General features: G+C 41.1%; 1 protein-coding gene across 1 annotated transcript in view; it reads left to right on the top strand.

Moving 5' to 3' along the window:
- ZGRF1 (zinc finger GRF-type containing 1) overlaps positions 1 to 21024 on the top strand; it is a 329862-nt gene that overhangs the window by 42290 nt on the left and 266548 nt on the right. Inside the window, exons 10-13 of the mRNA XM_053700189.1 lie at positions 2486 to 3084; positions 10431 to 10569; positions 18055 to 18239; positions 18326 to 18522. Of these exons, the coding sequence (XP_053556164.1) occupies positions 2486 to 3084; positions 10431 to 10569; positions 18055 to 18239; positions 18326 to 18522 (1120 nt within the window). The remainder of the gene's footprint in view (positions 1 to 2485; positions 3085 to 10430; positions 10570 to 18054; positions 18240 to 18325; positions 18523 to 21024) is intronic.

The following is a 21024-nucleotide window of genomic DNA, read 5'->3' as shown; positions in this document are numbered from 1 at the left end:
ATGGACTCGGGAGGAGTCAGTTCTCTCCATAAACATACTAGAGCTGAGGGCAATCTTCAATGCTCTTCTGACCTGGCCTCAGTTAGTTTCAGCCCGGTTTATCAGGTTCCAGTCGGACAACATAACTTCAGTGGCTTACATCAACCATCAGGGAGGAACTCGCAGTTCCTTGGCCATGACAGAGGTAGCCAAAATTATTCAGTGGGCAGAGACCCACAACTGCTGTCTATCTGCGATCCACATTCCAGGAGTGGACAATTGGGAAGCGGATTTTCTGAGCAGACAGACCTTTCACCCAGGGGAGTGGGAACTCCATCTGGAAGTGTTTTCCAACTTGATTCTCAAATGGGGTTAGCCGGAGCTGGATCTCATGGCATCTCAACAGAATGCCAAGATCCCGAGGTACGGTTTGAGGTCAAGGGATCCTCAGGCTGTACTGTTAGATGCTCTAGTGGTTCCTTTGAATTTCAGGCTAGCATACCTATTTCCTCCATTCGCTCTCCTTCCACGGGTCATTGCTCAAATCAAACAAAAGAGGGCGTTGGTGATCCTTATTGCACCGGCGTGGCCTCACAGGATCTGGTATGCAGACCTAGTGGAGATGTCATCTCTTCCACCTTGGAGACTTCCACTGAGGCAGGACCTTCTACTTCAAGGGCCCTTCCTTTTTCCAAATCTTGTTTCTCTGAAGCTGACTGCTTGGAGATTGAACGCTTAATTCTATCTAAGCGCAGTTTTTCAGAGTCGGTCATTGAGACCTTGATCCAAGCTCGTAAGCCTGTGACTAGAAAGATTTACCATAAGATATGGCGCAAATATCTGTTCTGGTGTGAATCCAAGGGGTTCTCGTAGAGTCATGATTCCTAGAATTTTGTCCTTTCTCCAGGAAGGTCTGGAGAAGGGTTTATCTGCAAGTATCTTGAAAGGTCAAATATCTGCCTTGTCTATATTGTTGCATAAACGTCTGGCGGATGTGCCAGATGTGCAATCCTGTCAGGCCTTGGTCAGAATCAGGCCTGTGTTCAAATCTGTTACTTGGAGTCTTTACCTTGTTCTTAAAGTTCTTCAGCAGGCTCCGTTTGAGCCTATGCATTCCTTAGATATTAAGATGTTATCTTGGAAAGTTTTGTTTCTCGTTGCAATTTCTGAACTCTCGGTGTTGCAGTGTGAATCTCCTTACCTTGTTTTTCATTCGGATAAGGTAGTTCTGCGTACTAAGTTAGGCTTCCTTCCTAAAGTGGTGTCGGATAGGAATATTAACCAGGAAATCGTTGTTACTTCTTTGTGTTCTAACCCTTCTTCTCATAAAGAGCGTTTACTTCACAACCTAGATGGGGTGTGTGCATTGAAATACTATTTACAGGCGACTAAAGATTTTCGCCAGTCTTCTGCTTTGTTTGTCGTTTTCACTGGGAAACACAAGGGTCAGAAAGCTACGGCTACTTCTTTCTTTGTGGCTGAGGAGTATAATTCGTCTGGCCTATGAAACTGCTGGACAGCAGCCTCCTGAGAGAATCACGGCTCATTCCACAAGAGCTGTTTCTTCTTCCTGGGACTTCAAAAATAAAGCTTCTGTGAAACAGATTTGCAACGCTGCAACTTGGTCCTCTCTACACACTTTTTCGAAATTCTATAAATTTGATACTTTTGCCTCGACTGAGGCTTCTTTTGGGAGAAAGGTTCTTCAAGCGGTGGTGCCTTCTGTTTAGGTCCCCTGTCTTGTCCCTCCCTTATCATCTGTGTCCTCTAGCTTGGGTATTGATTCCAAACAGTAATTAATGATGATCCGTGGTATCACCGTGTCATTAGAAAGAAAACAAAATTTATGCTTACCTGATAAATTTATTTATTTCTTGACACAGTGAGACCACGGCCCGCCCTGTTTTTTTCAGACAGTCTTTTTGTTTTGTAAACCTCAGGCACCTCTGCGCCTTGTGTTGCTTCCTTTCTCTCCTTTTCCTTCGGTCGAACGACTGGGGTTTGTGGGAAGGGAAGTGATACTTAATAGCTTTTCTGTGGTGCTCTTTGTCTCCTCCTGCTGGCAGGAGTGATATTCCCAACAGTAATTAATGATGATCCGTGGACTCACCGTGTCACGAAAGAAATACATTTATCATGTAAGCATAAATTTCGTTTTTATGTCAGAGCATGCAATTTTAAACAACTTTCCAATTTACGTCTATTATCTAATTTGCTTGATATCCTTTGTTGAAACGCAAACATAGATGCCTCATGTTATTGGCTCACCCATGTCCATTGCTATTTCTTCAACGTAGGATACCTAAAAAATGAAGCAAATTAGATAAGAGAATAAAATTGTAAACAACATTCCAATTTACTATCTGAATCATGAAAGAAAAAATTGGGTTTCATGTCCCTTTAACCTTACAATGTAGATGGAAATCTGAGCAGACTTTAATGGACCTTCTGGTTCTTATCTGTCATTAAAATCAGTGTTTCTAAATTATTTTTGTGTTTTGTTTAGGGCCAGAAGAGTTTAATTATGCACAGGCCAGTAGGGTTTCAAGGCTCAAATCCAAGCTTGAGAGGCGAGTGCCCCTGATCACTACACCACAAATTCCTTTGCTTTCCAACATAGAAGAAACGTGTAAATATAATTCACATAACGTTAATCAGGACCCTGAGATCGGCTGTAAGCAATCTACCAACACTTGTCTCATTGAAAACACAAAAAATAACAGTAGAAGTGATATATCTTTAGACCTGATTATACACAACACAGGCTCAGTGTTGCTACAAGGACATTGCCATGTGGATACACACAAAAGAGAAAGTAAGTGGTTAAAGTACCAAAGTACTTCTCCAAAATCTCTTAACACAGAAGAGGGAAATGTGACCGAAGACTTCTGTGCTCTGAGCGTCTTTACAAAGAGTTTGCACAAAACAGAGCTTTTTGAGAACAGTGAATTGAAAGCAGAGTCTGCTCACTTACCTTTTGGTCATCAAAAAACTAAAGATGATGTTTCATGCTTGGAACTGCTCACTAAACACCTTGACACAGCTATTACGTTGCCTCCTTTGAAGAAGCAGAGTATCCACTTCAGAGTTAAAGAAGATAAAGCGGTATGTAAACATTGATACAGGCGTCTTCTTATACTCACCCTTCCAGATGGGTAATCAGATTTTTATTTCCCTTTTCATGTGATTTCTGCTAATGAATGCAAATTTATAATGATTGCAGTTTTTAAAGTGTTCTTAGGTATCACTATATAATTATTTGCACCGTGAAGCTGTTCATATAAATGATAGTTGAGCTTTCACCACTTTCCCCTAAATAGAGAGATATTTGGCTCCCTGTACCACACACTGAAGTAAAAATTTAGGGTAATACTAATATATCAAACAAGTCATGTAATTAAGTTATTTAAAGGCTATCACCGAGATTACGAGTTTTGCGGTAACAGGGGTGCGTTGCTAACAAGCTTTTTTTTTTTGACCGCTCACTTAAGACAACGCTTGTATTACATGTTTTTTTAAACCCGGCGTTAGCCGCAAAAAGGTGAGCGTAGAGCAAAATTTAGCTCCACATCTCACCTCAATACCAGCGTTGCTTACGGTAGCGGTGAGCTGGAAAAACGTGCTTGTGCACGATTTCCCCATAGGAAACAATGGGGCAGAATCGGCTGCCTAACACCTGCAAAAAAGCAGCGTTCAGCTCCTACCGCAGCCCCATTGATTCCTATGGGGAACCAAAAGTTATGTCTACACCTAACACCCTAACATGAACCCCGAGTCTAAACACCCCTAATATTATACTTATTAACCCCTAATCTGCCGCCCCCGACATCGCCGACACCTGCATAATATTATTAACCCCTAATCTGCCGCTCCGGACACCGCCGCCACCTACATTATTCCTATGAACCCCTAATCTTATGCCCCCAACATCGCCAACACCTACTTTTTATTTATTAACCCCTACTCTGCCGCCCTCAATGTTGCCGCCACCTAACTACACTTATTAACCCCTAATCTGCCGCCGCCACTATAATAAAGTTATTAACCCCTAAATCTAAGTCTAACCCTAACCCCATCTAATTTAAATATAATTTAAAATAATCTAAATAAAATTACTATCATTAACTAAATTATTCCTATTTAAAACTAAATACTTACCTATAAAATAAACCCTAAGCTAGCTACAATATAACTAATTGTTACATTGTAGCTATCTTAGGGTTTATTTTTATTTTACAGGCAACTTTGTATTTATTTTAACTAGGTACAATAGTTATAAAATAGTTATTAACACTACACTATCATTAAATAAATTAACTAAATTACCTACAATTAATTACAATTAAATAAAATAAACTAAAGTACGGGGGAAAAAAAACACTAAATTACAGAAATAAATTAAATTACAAGAATTTTAAACTTATTACACCTAATCTAAACCCCCTAATAAAATAAAAAAGCCCCCCAAAATAATAAAAATCCCTACCCTATACTAAATTACAAATAGCCCTTAAAAGGGCTTTTTGCGGGGCATAACCCCAAAGTAATCAGCTCTTTTACCTGCAAAAAAAATGCAATACCCCCCAACATTAAAACCCACCACCCACACTCCCAACCCTACTCTAAAACCCACCCAATCCCCCCTTAATAAAACCTAACACTAACCCCTTGAAGATCACCCTACTGTGAGACGTTTTCACCCAGCCGGGCACAAGTGGTCCTCCAGAGGGGCAGAAGTCTTCATCCAATCCAGGCAGAAGAGGACCTCCAGAGGGGCAGAAGTCTTCATCCAGGCGACATCTTCTATCTTCATCCATCCGGAGCGGAGCGGGTCCATCTTGAAGCCAGCCGACGCGGAGCATCCATCCAGACCGACTATTACACAACGAATGACGGTTCCTTTAAATGATGTCATCAAAGATGGCGTCCCTTGAATTCCGATTGGCTGATAGGATTCTATCGGAATTAAGGTAGGAAAAATCCTATTGGCTGATGCAATCAGCCAATAGGATTGAAGTTCAATCCTATTGGCTGATCCAATCAGCCAATAGGATTGAGCTTACATTCTATTGGCTGTTCCAATCAGCCAATAGAATGCAAGCTCAATCCTATTGGCTGATTGGATCAGCTAATAGGATTTTTCCTACCTTAATTCCGATTGGCTGACAGAATCCTATCAGCCAATCGGAATTCAAGGGACGCCATCTTGGATGACGTCATTTAAAGGAACCGTAGTCGTCGGTCTGGATGGATGCTCCACATCGGCTGGCTTCAAGATGGACCCGCTCCTGATGGATGAAGATAGAAGATGCCGCCTGGATGAGGACTTCTGCCCCTCTGGAGGTCCTCTTCTGCCCGGATCGGATGAAGACTTCTGCCCCTCTGGAGGACCACCTGTGCCCGGCTGGGTGAAGACGTCTCACGGTAGGGTGATCTTCAAGGGGTTAGTGTTAGGTTTTATTAAGGGGGGATTGGGTGCGTTTTAGAGTAGGGTTGGGAGTGTGGGTGGTGGGTTTTAATGTTGGGGGGGTATTATATATTTTTTTTTTACAGGTAAAAGAGCTGATTACTTTGGGGCAATGCCCCGCAAAAAGCACTTTATTTGTAATTTAGTATAGGGTAGGGATTTTTATTATTTTGGGGGACTTTTTTATTTTATTAGGGGGTTTAGATTAGGTGTAATTAGTTTAAAATTCTTGTAATAATTTAATTTTTTTGTAATTTAGTGTTTGTTTTTTTCCGTACTTTAGTTTATTTTATTTTATTGTAATTAATTGTAGGTAAGTTAGTTAATTTATTTACTGATAGTGTAGTGTTAGGTGTAATTGTAACTTAGGTTAGGGTTTATTTTACAGGTAAATTTGTTTTTATTTTAACTAGGAAGTTATTAAATAGTTAATAACTATTTAATAACTATTGTACCTAGTTAAAATAAATACAAAGCTGCCTGTAAAATAAAAATAAACCCTGAGATAGCTACAATGTAACTATTAGTTATATTGTAGCTAGTTTAGGGTTTATTTTATAGGTAAGTATTTAGTTTTAAATAGGAATAATTTAGTTAATGAAAGTAATTTTATTTTGTTTTATTTAAATTATATTTAAGTTAGGGGGGTTAGACTTAGGTTTAGGGGTTAATAAATTTAATATAGTAGCGGCGACTTTTAGGGCGGCAGATTAGGGGTTAATAAATGAAGGTAGGTGTCGGCGATGTTAGGGACGGCAGATTAGGGGTTAATAAAATGTAACTAGTGTTTGCGAGGCGGGAGCGCGGCGGTTTAGGGGTTAATATATTTGTTAAAGTGGCGGCGATGTCCGGTCGGCAGATTAGGGGTTAAAAACTTTATTTAAGTGTTTCCGATGTGGGGGGGCCTCGGTTTAGGGGTTAATAGGTAGTTTATGGATGTTAGTTTACTTTTTAGCACTTTAGTTAAGAGTTTTATGTTGCGGCGTTAGCCCATAAAACTCTTAATCACTGACTTTTAAATGCGGTAGGTGTCTTGACAGGAGAGGGTCTACCGCTCACTTCTTCCAAGACTCGTAATACCGGCGTTATGCAAGTCCCATTGAAAAGATAGGATACGCAATTTATGTAAGGGGATTTGCGGTAAGCTTGAATCACGGAAAAAAAGTGAGCGGTACACCTGTAACTGCCAGACTCGTAATACCAGCGGGCGTTAAAAAGCAGCGTTGGGACCTCTCAGCGCTGCTTTTTAAGGCTAACGCAAGACTCGTAATCTCGCCATATATTAGAAAAAACAATTATATGCTCTAATTTGTTAGATCATGTAATTTTAACACTAGCACCCAGTTTAAAATTGTATAATCTACCTGAATCATGAAAGGTAAAAAAAAAATCGTATGTCCCTTTAATTTTGATTCTAATGTCCTTTTTAAGTATACTGTGATTTTCTTTATATATATCATATTGGAAAGGAAGACAAATGTACATTTACACTACGGGTTTTATTTCATAAGTGCGTTACTTATTAGTTACAGTTATGACTGCCACAACATGTTTATCACCATCATCCATTCAGTTTAGATTGTTCAGACATTGGTGATGTGTAACGACTGTGAATGCATACGACATACATGAATTTATAGATCAGTTATTACATTTGATAAAAACATTTCTTTTTTAAGACACAATGAGTCCACTGATCATCTTAATTACTAATGGGATATTCACCTCTTGGTCAGCAGGAGGAGTCAAAGAGCACCACAGCAGAGCTGTTAAATAGCTCCTCCCTTCCCTCCCACTCCAGTCATTCTCTTTGCCTACGTTAGTGATAGGAAGAGGTAAAGTGAGGTGTTGGAAAAGATTCTTCAATCAAGAGTTTATTATTTTTAAAGTAGTGCCAGAGAGTGCTACTTTGTCCTAGGGTGTAGCCGTAGTCCAAATCATTCTCTACAGGAGAGCTTTTGGTGGCTTTAAAGCAATGGGAACTTGTGGGACATAATTCTTACTGCGGCTCCCATACTGATGATGCCCTGTCCATGAAAACCTGAAAGATTTTTATTCAGGATTTCGTTTTCTTTCCAGGTCCATGGGAGGGAGAGGACCTCTTAAACTTGGAAACTGCCTTACTGCCAGGCAGAAAATGAGGTAAGTGCTAATCTTTTTTCTGGGTATAGAAATCTCAGAGAAAGTTAGGGCACTTTCTTAAGATCCCACACGGGCTTGGTGTTGTCCTTCTTGAGATCCCACGGCTGGAAGGTGAATTTCGAAAAGGGTTTCTTAGTTCCAAACATAATGGTGACTTTCCTAGGAACCTTAATAGACTCTCTGTTTATGATGAGTTTTCTGACGGAAGTCAGGAAATCAAGGATTATCGATACTTGTCTAGCCCTTCAGTCCACTCCTTGTTTAGTGCATGGAGTTAATCGGGCTGATGGTAGCGGTAATGGATATCATTTTGTTTGCTCACTCCCATCTCAGAGCTCTGCAGTTGAACATGCTGACAATGGATACGGACTTGTCCCCTCAATTTCTTCTGGAGCAGGAGACAAGGGACTCTCTACTATGGTGGTTGTCTCTGGATCATCTCTCCCAAGGAACATGCTTTCACAGGCCATCTTGGGTGATTGTGACAACAGATGCCAGCCTTCTTGGGTGGAGAGCAGTCTGGGGCTCTCTAAAGGTTCAGGGTATTTGGACTCAGGCAGAGTCTGTTTTACCCATGAACATTCTGGAACAGAGAGCGATCTTCAATGCTTTTCTGGCCTGGCCCCAGTTAGCCTTGGTTCAGTTTATCAGGTTCCAGTTGGACATCATAACGTTGGTGGCCTATGTCTATCATCAGGGAGTAAAAAGGTTTTCCTTAAGTGATGACAAAGGTATCAAAAATAATTCAGTGGGCAGAGGCCCATTCTTGCTGTATGTCGGCGATCCATATCCCAGGGGTGAACAACTGAGTGGCGGATTTTCTGAGCAGGCAAACCTTTCATCCGGGAGAGTGAGAACTCCATCCGAAAGTGTTCTCCAACCTGTTTCTTAAGTGGGGTCAGCCAGAGTTAGATTTCATGGCATTGCTGCAAAATGCCAAGTTCCCGAGATACGGGTCGAGATCCAGGGACCCCCAGGCGGAAATGATAGATGCTCTGGCGGCCCCTTGGACTTTCAATCTAGCGTACCTGTTTCCTCCGTTCGCTCTTCTTCCTTGATTACTTGCTCGAGTCCAGCAGGAAAGGGTTTCGGTGATCCTCATAGCAACGGCTTGGCCTCGCAGGATTTGGTATGCAGTCCTGGTGGAGTTGACATCTCTACCACCTTGGAGACTTTCGTTGAGGAAAGACCTGATTCAGGGGCCCTTCCTTCACCCAAATCTAGTTTCTCTGAAGCTGACTGCTTGGAGATTGAATGCTTAATTTTATCCAAGTGGGGGTTTTCTGATCAATCGTAGAGACCATGATTCAGGTCATAAACCTGTAACAAGAAGAATTTCCCGTGAGATTTGGCATAAATATCTTTATTGGTGTGAATCCAAGGGCTACTCGTGGAGTAGAGCTAGGATTCCTAGGTTTTTTGTTTTTTTTTTCTCCAGGATGGTTTGGAGAAGGGTTTACTGACGAGTTCCCTAAAGGGTCTAATCTCGGCTTTATCTATCTTGTTACTCAAACGTCTGGCGGGTGTCCTAGAGGTACAGTCTTTTTGTCAGGCCTTGATCAGTATCAGGCCTGTGTTCGAATCAGTTACTCCTCCATGGAGTCCTATTTTAGTTCTCAATGTTCTTCAAGGGGCTCCATTGGTGCCTGTCCATTCCTTAGATATTAAGTTGTTATCTTAAAAGGTTTTATCTCTTGTGGCTATTTCTTCTGCTCGGAGAGTGTCAGAACTCTCGGCATTGCAGTATGAGTACTTATCTTATTTTCCATGCAGATAAGGTAGTTTTGCATACCAACTTAGGATTTCTTCCAAAGGTTGTTTCTGATTGGAACATTAATCAGGAGATTGTTGTACCTTCCTTGTGTCCTAATCCTTCTAAGAAGGAAAGACTTTTGCATAATTTGGACATGGTCCGTACTTTGAAGTTTTATCTGCAGACGACTAAGGACTTTCGTCAGTCTTCTTTTTTGTTTGTGGTTTTCTCTGAAAAACGCAAGGGACAGAAAGCTACGACTACTTCTCTTTCCTTTTGGTTGAAGAGAATCATACGTTTTGCATATGAGACTGCTGGTCAGCAGTCTCCTGAGAGAGTTACAGCTCATTCCACGAGGGCTGTTGCTTCATCATGGGCATTCAAAAATTAAGTTTCTGTGGAACAGATTTGCAACTTGGTTCTCTCTTCACACTTTTTCAAAATTTTACAAATTTTACACTTTTGCTTCTGCTGAGGCTGTTTTTGGGAGAAAGGTTCTTCAAGCAGTGGAGCCTTCTGTTTAGGTTCCCTGTCTTGTCCCTCTCGTATCATCTGTTTACTCTAGCTTGGGTATTGAATCCCATTAGTAATTAAGATGATTCGTGGACTCATTATTTCTTAAAAAAGAAAACAAAATTTATGCTTACCTGATAAATTTGTTTCTTTTTTGACACAATGAGTCCACGGCCCGACCTGTTTTTATAGACAGGTTGTGGATATGTTTTAAACTTCAGACACCTCTGCACCTTGGCTTTTCCTTTCTCTTCCTAACTTTGGTCGAATGACTGGAGTGGGAGGGAAGGGAGGAGCTATTTAACAGCTCTGCTGTGGTGCTCTTTGCCTCCTCCTGCTAACCAAGAGGTGAATATCCCATTAGTAATTAAGATGATCCGTGGACTCATCATGTCAAAAAAGGAACAAATTTATCAGATAAGCATAAATTTTCTTTTTTGCTAATAAATTGCAAAACTATTAGACATTTGTTGTGCATTTGTGTCTTTCTTTTAGTTGCATTGTATCTAGAGACATACCAGGCTCCTGTCAAATGTATGAATTTGTTTGTATGGGAAATATCATTTTATTTTTCAGATGTCCCTTTGTTGTGAGCTGCATTTTCCCAGTAAGGAGGCAGTAGGCTTAGCAAGCATTCCAAAAAGAGAAATACAAATACCAACTGTACTGCAGTCACCAGCACATTACAAACAAGTCTTTACTGCAGCGCTCACAGGTACACATATTTAAAGGGATTGATTTATTTGCTAAATTTGAATTTTATTTTCAAACAATTATATGAAAACTTCTCTACTCATTTTGCTCAAGGGAAAGTCAAACTTTTCTAATTTAGGCAGAGCTTGAAATTTTAAGTTCACTTTTATCACATTTACTTTTATCTTGGTATGAAAAGCATATCTAGGTGGGCTCAGGAGCAGCAATGCACTGCTTTGTGCTTGCTGCTGATTGGTGGCTACATACATATGCCCTTTGTCATTGGCTCTTCAGATGTGTTTAGTTATGTACTAGTAGGTCATTGCTGCTCCTAGGCCTACTCTTCAACATAGGATATTAAGAGAACAAAGAAAATTGGGAGCTATCTGGTGATTAGTGGCTTCACACATAACCCGCTTGTTATTGGCTCACCAGGTTTGTTTAGCTAGTCTGGAGCTGACTCTGTTATGAGTTAAACAAATAGCTATATGTATATATATTAAATGTATATAAAATATCTTAAAGGGACAATATAGTCAAAATAAAAAAAATTTCTTGTAGAAAAAAGTGTGCCATTAAAAAAAAAAAAAAAAAAAAACTTTTATAAAATGGTGAATGTCCACAAGCCATCTCGTGTGGGATTAAACTCTAGTCTACTAGGAGGAAGCAACATGCCCAACATAACAGAATATTTAACCCCTGTCACTTTCACTTAATCCCTCAGTCAATATCTTGCTTCCAGTAAGGAGTGTGGTGAAACTTGAAGTGCTAATCTTTACGTAGTTTGATAGGGGTTCTCTGACCAATTAAAGACACATTTTTTCCTTAGAGAACCTACCGACAGGGCAGAGGGGTACAGAGGAGTTCAGACAGTGAGTAAAAATCTTCTCCCAGAGCGGAAATGCTACCATCTTCTGCAGCACAGGTGAGCACAGTAAATAAAGGTGCTGACAGTTAAATACCAGTAAGTACATTGGTCCCTTTAGAAGAAGAAAATCAAGGGTTCTATTCCAACCTTTTCGTTGCTCAAAGAAAGAAGGGCCTTTTTAATACAGGGAGAGTCCACAGCTGCATTCATTACTTGTGGGAATACTGAACCTGGCCACCAGGAGGAGGCAAAGACACCCCAGCCAAAGGCTTAAATACCTCCCCCACTTTCCTCATTCCCCAGTCATTCTTTGCCTTTCGTCACAGGAGATTGGCAGAGAAGTGTCAGAAGATTTCGGAGTAGTTCCTTAGGAAGGGTATCTACCCTTTTATATGGGACTGGAGTTTTTAGTAGTCTTGTCAGCCTCTCAGTGAGAGCATTGATGAAAGTTAGAGTCTGGAGATGCAGGGAGAGTCTTTCTGCGAATCCATCCAGACTCATGTTAACAGCTCCTAAGCAATCAGCGTTGACGAGTTTCGCTACCTGCTTTTCATCACTCAAGTCTATGTCAGAAGCAATGCTACAATCTGTCACACTTGAAGGGCCGTGTTTCTGTTCCACGGCATAGATTTTGGTAAGATTGTTTCATTATTATTTTTTTTACACATATGTGAGACTCCTTTTTATCTTTATGGAATCAAGGGTTAATATCTCCTGAGGGGGATTGTTGAACAGTGGGGCTTAATCATATCTGTTTATGTGATTTCTGCTGCTTTATATGTGTGAGATGTTTTTGGGCTCATAGGCTGATACGAAACGTACAGGTTGCTCTTTTACTTTGAGAGCTGCACAGTTTTATTAAGCTTGACGCTCTTTTCCTTTAGCAGGGGTGGTCCTGCATTGTGCACCGTGTGACCGGGAGTGGTCACGGTTTCCATTTCCTATTACTGACCGAGTGACTACGGAGAGGAGCGAGTTTTCTCTATACTGTCTGGGTCATACGAGGTGGTGAGTGCCCCAGCCCTCTACGACAGAATTCGATACCTGTAAATTGTGAGGAGGCCCGGGTAGCCCAGCCCTCTCAATTATGTTCTGTATGCTGCAACAGGGTGTTTTCATCAACCAATGTTGAGATGTTAGATGCCACTGAGCCTACCGCCTCTGAGGACTCTTCGTCCCGTGAGGTGTGTCCCCTAGAGTCATCTGATCCTACACATGCAGCTTCCCCTTGCACCTCTAATCCTCCACCTGGAGGGAGCCTTTTTCCACCAGACATTACTGCGCAGTTCCGTATGGCGATGTCTGCGACCTTAGTCGTTTTTCCTAGTACTGCTGCGCGCAAACGAAGGGTTAATCCATGCACTCCTGCTCAGGGAGCATCATGTAAGTTGAAGGTTGTATCCGATCAGTCATCTTAGGATGCAGTTCTCTCTGAGGCTTCAGAGTACAGACCTTCTGGGCTGGCGCCTGCTGCTTCTATTCCTCTGGCAGATGAGGATTTCGCCTTTAGATTTAGAGTGGCACGCCTGCGCTTGCTTTTAAAAGAAGTTTTGGCAATATGAGAGATTCCTAGTACTGATCTGCCAGTTGAATCTTAGAACACTAAATCAGCAAATTTAATTAAGATGGGAGGGGAAGGATGGAGATCCTATTCCTTTTCGTCTATTTCTTTTTTTTTTTTTTAAAGATCCCAGTTCGTTGCACATCCCTACTTGGCTAACACTTTTTTTTGCACTTGCCTATAGTTTTTTTCTATTCCTTTTAAGGATAGTTTATTCTTAGAGCTCTTGGTTATTGAGGAAACTTTTTTTTATGAAGGTGTTTCGTCACGAGGGATATTTATGTACTGGCGACTTAGGTTGTCACAGTTTTGGGAGACTTCTTATTGAAGCATCTCTGTCTCGATTCGAGGTGATGGTTTTCGGGAAAGAATTAAGGCCTTGGGCCTTATAATTCTCTGATCTGGAAGTTTGCAGATTCCTAGACCCCAAGCTAGTGCTTCAGGTTTTTTCTGTTCAAACCTTGAGTTGCTCTGACAGATATGACTTCTAAATCTTATTCCTTTAGTGCAGTCAAGACCCAACGCCATGGACCTCCGCTAATCATGAGCTATCCAGGTGGTTTTGGAGGTGACTCAGTCCTGGAATAAGTCCAAGCAGAGCAGGCCCGCCTAACCTAAATTGGCAGGAGAGGCCGGTTTTAGGTCCTATCTTGGATCGCGTTGGGGACTGACTATCGCTCTTTTTTCAGTCACTTGATTCAGGAACGTATAAGATCCATGGGTCCTGAAGGTTATAGCTAGGCTTCAAATCCAGTCTTCCAGGGCAGTTTTCCTTTTGATCCTGTCTTTCCGACAGAGAGAGGGAAGCCTTTTCAGGTAGGTGCTGGTTTTTGTTCTCCTTTGGAGTCATTGTCCCGATGCGCAAGCTTATTATGTCTCCTCATTCCAGAGGGAGCCTACAAGGTATACTCTACCCTTGGCACGGGAGGAGCAGTGAAGGATCCGGTTGAGGAAGGATATCATAGCTTTTTCGTTCCTCCTCGGGGGAACATTCCGGTTCCTAAGGACCAGCACTTCCAGTACTTTGTTCCTTTTTTTTTTGGGTCTCACTACTGATTCTAGAACCTTTTTAGGAATCTGTGGTTTTAGTCTACTGGGTTCGTCCCAGTGTATGGATTTTAGTCAGTCTTACTCTTGGTGGCTTAGATCTCCTTCTGAGAATGAGAGACTCCCTAGCATTGAGGGTAATATCTAGGGTTTGGTATTGCGCGGAGGCCCACTACTACTCGCTGTCGGCAATCCTCTCTCCTAGTGTGATCATCCGGGATGCATGTTCTCTACAGTCATTCCCTTTATCTGTGGATAAGGTCTCCATCCAAGGGGTTTTCGGATATTTGTAACTGGAAGGGGACGCCGAATGAGAATCTCAGGTCTTCCTGTCCCTATACCAGGTTACCCATTAATGGGTCATGGTTCAGGGATCCTCAGGCGAAGCTAATGGATACATTAGCAGGGCCTTGGAGGTTCTATACATTTTTCCTCTTTCCTTGAGTGATGGCTCGAACCTTGCAGGGGCAGGCGTCAGTGAAACTGATTGCTCCGGTGCGACCGCGAAGATTGTGGTTCGCGGTTTAGTGGTTTCACCTCCATGAAGGTTACCTTTGTCGCAGGGATCTGCTGGAACAAGGTCCCCTTGCTTCATCGAATCTTATTTCTCTGAGGCGGACTGCGAGATGACGCTTAGTCTTCGCCGAAGAGAAGGTTTTTCTGAGAGGTTATGGTCCTCTCCATCAAGCACGTAAGCTGGTCCCTCGTCATCTATCATAGGTGTGGAGGACCCCTTCTACTATGCAGAGCATGGTTCATGCTGGCACTCTATTCAAGCCTGCCAGGATTTTTTTCCTTCCTCCAGGATGCTCTGGAGAAGGGCCTCTTAGCTAGTTCCTTGTTGGGACAGTTTTGGCCCTGTCTGTTTTTCTGCACAAGAGGCTCGTTGAGCTTCCGGACGTACAGTTTTTTGTTAGGGCTCTGACTGCGATCAGGCCGGTGTGTCGTTCTGATGCTCCTCCTTGGAGTTTAGATCTTGTCTTTAAGTTGTTATCTTAGAGGATCCTTTCCGTCTAAATATTGCTTCTGTGTGCAGAACTCTGAGATGGCGGCTTATCGGGGGTTCCACGACAGTATGGCTGTTCTACTAACTTATTTAGTAATTCCTCCTAAGGTTGTGTCAAATCGCACATTCAATCAAGAAATTGTGGTCCATTTCTTATATCCTATTCCTTCTTCTTGAAGGAAGGTTTACTATATAATATGGAGTCGGGCCTTGAAGTTCTATCTTCAGGCTACATAGGAATAGACAGATTTCTCTGTTTGTTATCTATCTGGGAAGCGTAAGGGTCAGAAGGCATCTTCAACTTCCTTGTCTTGAGTGTCGTCCGCTTAACATATGAGACAGTGGGACACAGCCTCCTCAGAGTTTTACGGCTCAGATTTTCGAGAGCATTGACGTCCTCTTAGGCCTCTATGGATCAGATTTGTTAAGCGGCTACTTGGTCTTCCTTACATTCTTTTTACAAGATTTTTATTGAGTTCTTTTACTTCTGTTGAAGCATTCTTCGGGAGAAAGGTTTTTACAGGCTGTGGTGCCCTCTTCCTTTTTGCCCTCCTGTTAGCATTCAGTGTCCTCTAGAGCTTGGGTATAATTTCCTGCAAGTAATGAAAGCAGCTTTGGACTCTCCCTGTGTTAAGAAGGAAAACATAAATAATGCTTAACCTCTGGTTAATTTCTCTTAGTGCAAGGTGCTACCGTGAGCTCTCCGTAGCATTAACCAGCCACTTGTAATGCTATTTAACGTGCTCCTGTAAACGGGCAAAATTAGTGCTTCACTTGTAATCTAGCTCTTAGTCGGTATTAAGAGCTCAAGGCCTTGCGGCAACTTACCTAGATGACAATGTTTCGTTCTGTAGCGTCAAAACTTTATCAAACGCTTAAAGCTATTACATCCCAGTGAGGCATCCGTAGCTTCCCATGCTGATTTGGGGGGAAATTACGAGTAGTGTCGAGGGCGTTTGTTTGTTTATTGTACAGATCCCATTCAAACCATCACGGGAGGATACACTTCCAGTGGTCGACTACTGCTTGGACTGGTTTTGTATTGTTGAAACATCCCTGGCGATACAGTTTTTGGAGTCAATTGTTTATATGACGATGCTTGTATTCATTTTTATCTTGTGAGTAGTTCACTGTGTGGGGCTGAATAAATTCTTTTCATCCTCTACATTTAAATCGGTTTTGCGCTTCTCTCTTCTGTATGTTTAAGATATTTATTTATATTTATGCTTACCTGATAAATTCATTTCTTTCATGGTGGTAAGAATCCACAAGCTATTACTCCTGGGAAATTCCTCTCCTGAACAATAAGGAGGCAAAGATTCCCAAAACTCCAAAAGCCCTTAACAACCATTGTCTTTCAATGGGGCTTGTTTTTTTTATAACGCAGTCTATTTTAGGAGGGAGGGAGATCACAATAGCACGGTCTTCACGCTGGCAGTATCTATGTATATTGAGTATAACGATAATACAACAGAAGGCTAGTGACCAGTCCCCGTAACACCTATGGCAGGCCTGTGACTAACCCCCACTAGGTATAATTGTGCAACTACCCCATACTCCAAAAGCTTCCCTCTGTCAAACAGTAGTTCCCTGAGGGGAAACTGGGGCTCAAATCAGTCTGAGGACCCATTCTCTGAATAACATGTGAAGCACCTTCATTATTCACTTTCGTTCTGCGGAGACAAAGATAAGACTCGCTGCCAGTAAGGTGGGAAGGGTTTTAAGTTCTCTTGGAGCTTTTGGAATCTTTGCCTCCTCCTAGTATGCCAATGACAAGATCTATATATGATAGTTCAGGTTTATGAGCAGCTTCCGCTTTCTTTTGCTACCATAAATTGCAGCCACTTGTATTGTAGGCTTGCATTCTTTGTTTTGCCGTTGCTGTATATTAGCACGTATTATTAACATTAACTGCACAGTTTAGAATAATTGCAGGAAACACAGCAAAGGCCTGTTGTGGTTGTCTGAGTAGCTTTGTACACAGTCAAAGGTCTAAGGTTTTTAAGTCTTCTGTCGTCGGGAATAATCTAGTTGTGCATTATTTAACACTTTGGTAAGTAGAATACACTTTCTATAAAGTTTATTGGTTCAGTAGTACAAGTAAGTAAATCAATTCCAGATCTCTGACTATAGTGATTTAAGACTCCTGCTAAGTGACATGCAAGCGAAGTTTGGGAAACTGGTATCACTTCATCAAACCCATCTATCGGATTATCAGTTTTTGAACAGTGAAGTAATTACTAAATTCGGTTTATAGGACTTCAGCACAGTAACTATCAACTTAACAAAATTGGTATCAGAAGATTAGGATAATACATTTTAATAAAATTCTAAAAAAATCTTTTAAAATTTGCTTATGTTTAATTCTCCTTTAAATTGTATTGTGTCATTATGTTTACTAACTGTTGTGCGCTGCTGTGGCCCCATTTAGGACATCTGCTACTGAACCTCTCCACCACCTCAATTTTGGCAAGCCCTGACTGTGCAAGAGTAGGGGGCACGGCTGCAGTTGCTTGTGCAAAGTTAAATGTGGGCAGCAAATGCTGTCCGCTCAATGCATTGTCCTGCAGACAAGGTTCCCAGAGGCAATTGTCTGTCCCAGCTTTAATAAATGGTTCCCCTGAATATTACTTTTATGGGTTCTGTTAGGGGGTGCTGATGGTTATTTATAGAACCATGGTGGCAGTAATCTAAAAAAGTTTGGGAACCACTGCTCAATCTGAATAATGCACATTTAATTTTAACGTCCCTATCCCTTTAATAACTTCATGCTTGTAGTAAACCTGGTCATGTGCATTCTTTACCTATTTTTTATCATTACAGTTATATAGGCATTAAATCGCTAACAACATTAATGTGGAGAGGTGCATTAGTGACACCCTTTATGCACACATCTAAAGTTCTTGTACTTGATTATTCAATAACGTTTTTGTGTGATAGCCATGGCCTGTGTCAATTTCAAATAATCATTTTGAATTTCGTCATAAGATATTACTCAAGTATGCTCCCTTGCCCTTCTTTGCAGAGCATTTAAATATCTTGATGTTTGACTTGTCACAACGGCTGCACAAAGCTATCTCCAAGGTAGATATATCATTCTACACGTCTCACCAAGGGGAGGACGCAACATATAAAGAAAATACAGCCCCCTTTTGTCTTCATCATCGGCCAGCCAAACTTGTGATGGTAAAAAAAGATGGCCGCAATAAGGTAAATAGTTTATATAGAAATCAAGTAGCATTCATACATTTAAGTTCATATGAATTAATAGGATTATTTTTTTGTTTTTCCTTTAGGGTCGCTTCTTTTATACATGTGATGCATCCAAAGCTGAGCAGTGCAAATTCTTTAAGTGGTTGGATGAAGTTAAGAGTACAAATCCAGCACAAGGGAAGTTAGAGACCAAGCCAGCATTTGCAGATATGAAAAGCTTGTCCTCTTATATTAGGTCTCAAAAAATTGGTCTTTTTGCGGAGAGCCAACTAATGATTAGGTATGTACACAGTTGTATCAATACTAATATTTGTCTTAAAGGGATATGAAGCCAAAAAAAAATATTTCATGTTTCCCATAGAGCATGCAGTTTTAAACAACTTTCTAATTTACTTCTATTATAATTGTTTCTTTGTTTGGTATCTTTTGTTGAAAAGCAGGGATGTATGCTTAGGAGCCGGCCCATTTCTGGAGCACTATATGGCAGCAGTTTTGCAAGAATGTTATCCATTTGCAAGAGCACTGGATGGCAGCACTATTTCCTGCCATGTAGCACTCCAGATGCCTACCTAGGTATCTCTTCAAAACAGATCATCATGGGAACAAAGGAAATTTGAAAAAAGAAGTAAATTGGAAACTTTTTTTAAAATGGTATGTTCTGCCTGAATCACAAAATAATAGTTTTGGGTTTCGTATCCCTTTAAGAACAGCAATAATTACATTTCATAAAGTTTATTAACTTTAAAAGTTTGTGGCACCTTTATAGAAAAATGAGGACTGTTGCAGTACACTAGCGTGCACAGCCTTACTCACTGTCACCCAGGGAAAGGACAGTTCATTTCTTCTGTTAAGTGTGATCAGTCCACGGGTCATCATTACTTCTGGGATATTAACTGCTCCCCTACAGGAAGTGCAAGAGGATTCACCCAGCAGAGCTGCATATAGCTCCTCCCCTCTACGTCACTCCCAGTCATTCTCTTGCACCCAGCAACTAGATAGGTCGTGTGAGAGGACTATGGTGATTATACTTAGTTTTATATCTTCAATCAAAAGTTTGTTATTTTAAAATAGCACCGGAGTGTGTTATTACCTCTCTGGCAGAGTTTGAGGAAGAATCTACCAGAGTTTTTGTTATGATTTTAGCCGGAGTAGTTAAGATCATATTGCTGTTCTCGGCCATCTGAGGAGTGAGGTAAACTTCAGATCAGGGGACAGCGGGCAGATGAATCTGCATAGAGGTATGTAGCAGTTTTTATTTTCTGACAATGGAATTGATGAGAAAATCCTGCCATACCGATATAATGTCATGTATGTATACTTTACACTTCAGTATTCTGGGGAATGGTACTTCACTAGAATTACACTGTAAGAAATACATAAAGCTGTTTAATAACTAGAGATTATGTTTAACGTTTTTGCTGGAATGTAAAATCGTTTTCATTTGCTGAGGTACTGAGTGAATAAATGTTTGGGCACTATTTTTCCACTTGGCAGTTGCTTAATCTGTTTTTCTGACAGTTTCTGTTCTCTCTCACTGCTGTGTGTGAGGGGGAGGGGCCGTTTGTTGGCGCTTTTACTATGCATCAAATATTTCAGTCAGCAACTCATTGTATTCCCTGCATGATCTGGTTCATCTCTACAGAGCTCAGGGGTCTTCAAAACTTATTTTGAGGGAGGTAATTTCTCTCAGCAGAGCTGTGAGAATTATAGTTTGACTGAAATAAAAACTTTTATTCTGTAATTTGTTTCCTGCTTTCAGAAATTGTTATCTTTGCTAATGGGATTAAACCTTTGCTAAAGTTGTGTTGTTTACAAGGATTGAGGCTATAACTGTTTCAATTTATTAATTTTTAACTGTCATAGATCTTCTGTGCTTCTTAAAGGCACAGTACGTTTTAATATTATTCTAATTGAATTGTATTTCCAAGTTGCAAGTTTATTTGCTAGTGTGTTAAACATGTCTGATTCAGAAGATGATACCTGTGTCATTTGTTGCAATGCCAAAGTGGAGCCCAATAGAAATTTATGTACTAACTGTATTGATGCTACTTTAAATAAAAATCAATCTGTACAAATTGAACAAATTTCACCAAACAACGAGGGGAGAGTTATGCCGACTAACTCGCCTCACGTGTCAGTACCTACATCTCCCGCTCAGAGGGAGGTGCGTGATATTGTAGCGCCGAGTACAGCTGGGCGGCCATTACAAATCACATTACAGGATATGGCTACTGTTATGACTGAAGTTTTGGCTAAATTACCAGAACTAAAAGGTAAGCGTGATCACTCTGGTGTGAGAACAGAGTGTGCTGATAATATTAGGGCCATGTCAGACACTGCGTCACAGGTGGCAGAACATGAGGACGGAGAACTTCATTCTGTGGGTGACGGTTCTGATCCAAACAGACTGGATTCAGATATTTCAAATTTTAAATTTAAACTGGAAAACCTCCGTGTATTACTAGGGGAGGTGTTAGCGGCTCTGAATGATTGTAACACAGTTGCAATACCAGAGAAAATGTGTAGGTTGGATAAATATTTTGCGGTACCGACGAGTACTGAGGTTTTTCCTATACCTAAGAGACTTACTGAAATTGTTACTAAGGAGTGGGATAGACCCGGTGTGCCGTTCTCACCCCCTCCGATATTTAGAAAAATGTTTCCAATAGACGCCACCACAAGGGACTTATGGCAAACGGTCCCTAAGGTGGAGGGAGCAGTTTCTACTTTAGCTAAGCGTACCACTATCCCGGTGGAGGATAGCTGTGCTTTTTCAGATCCA

This window comes from Bombina bombina, chromosome 2 (genome assembly GCF_027579735.1).
Source record: "Bombina bombina isolate aBomBom1 chromosome 2, aBomBom1.pri, whole genome shotgun sequence".
NCBI lineage: Eukaryota > Metazoa > Chordata > Amphibia > Anura > Bombinatoridae > Bombina > Bombina bombina.
The sequence above is the reverse complement of the archived record's forward strand: the minus strand, read 5'-3'. Positions and strand labels throughout refer to the sequence as shown.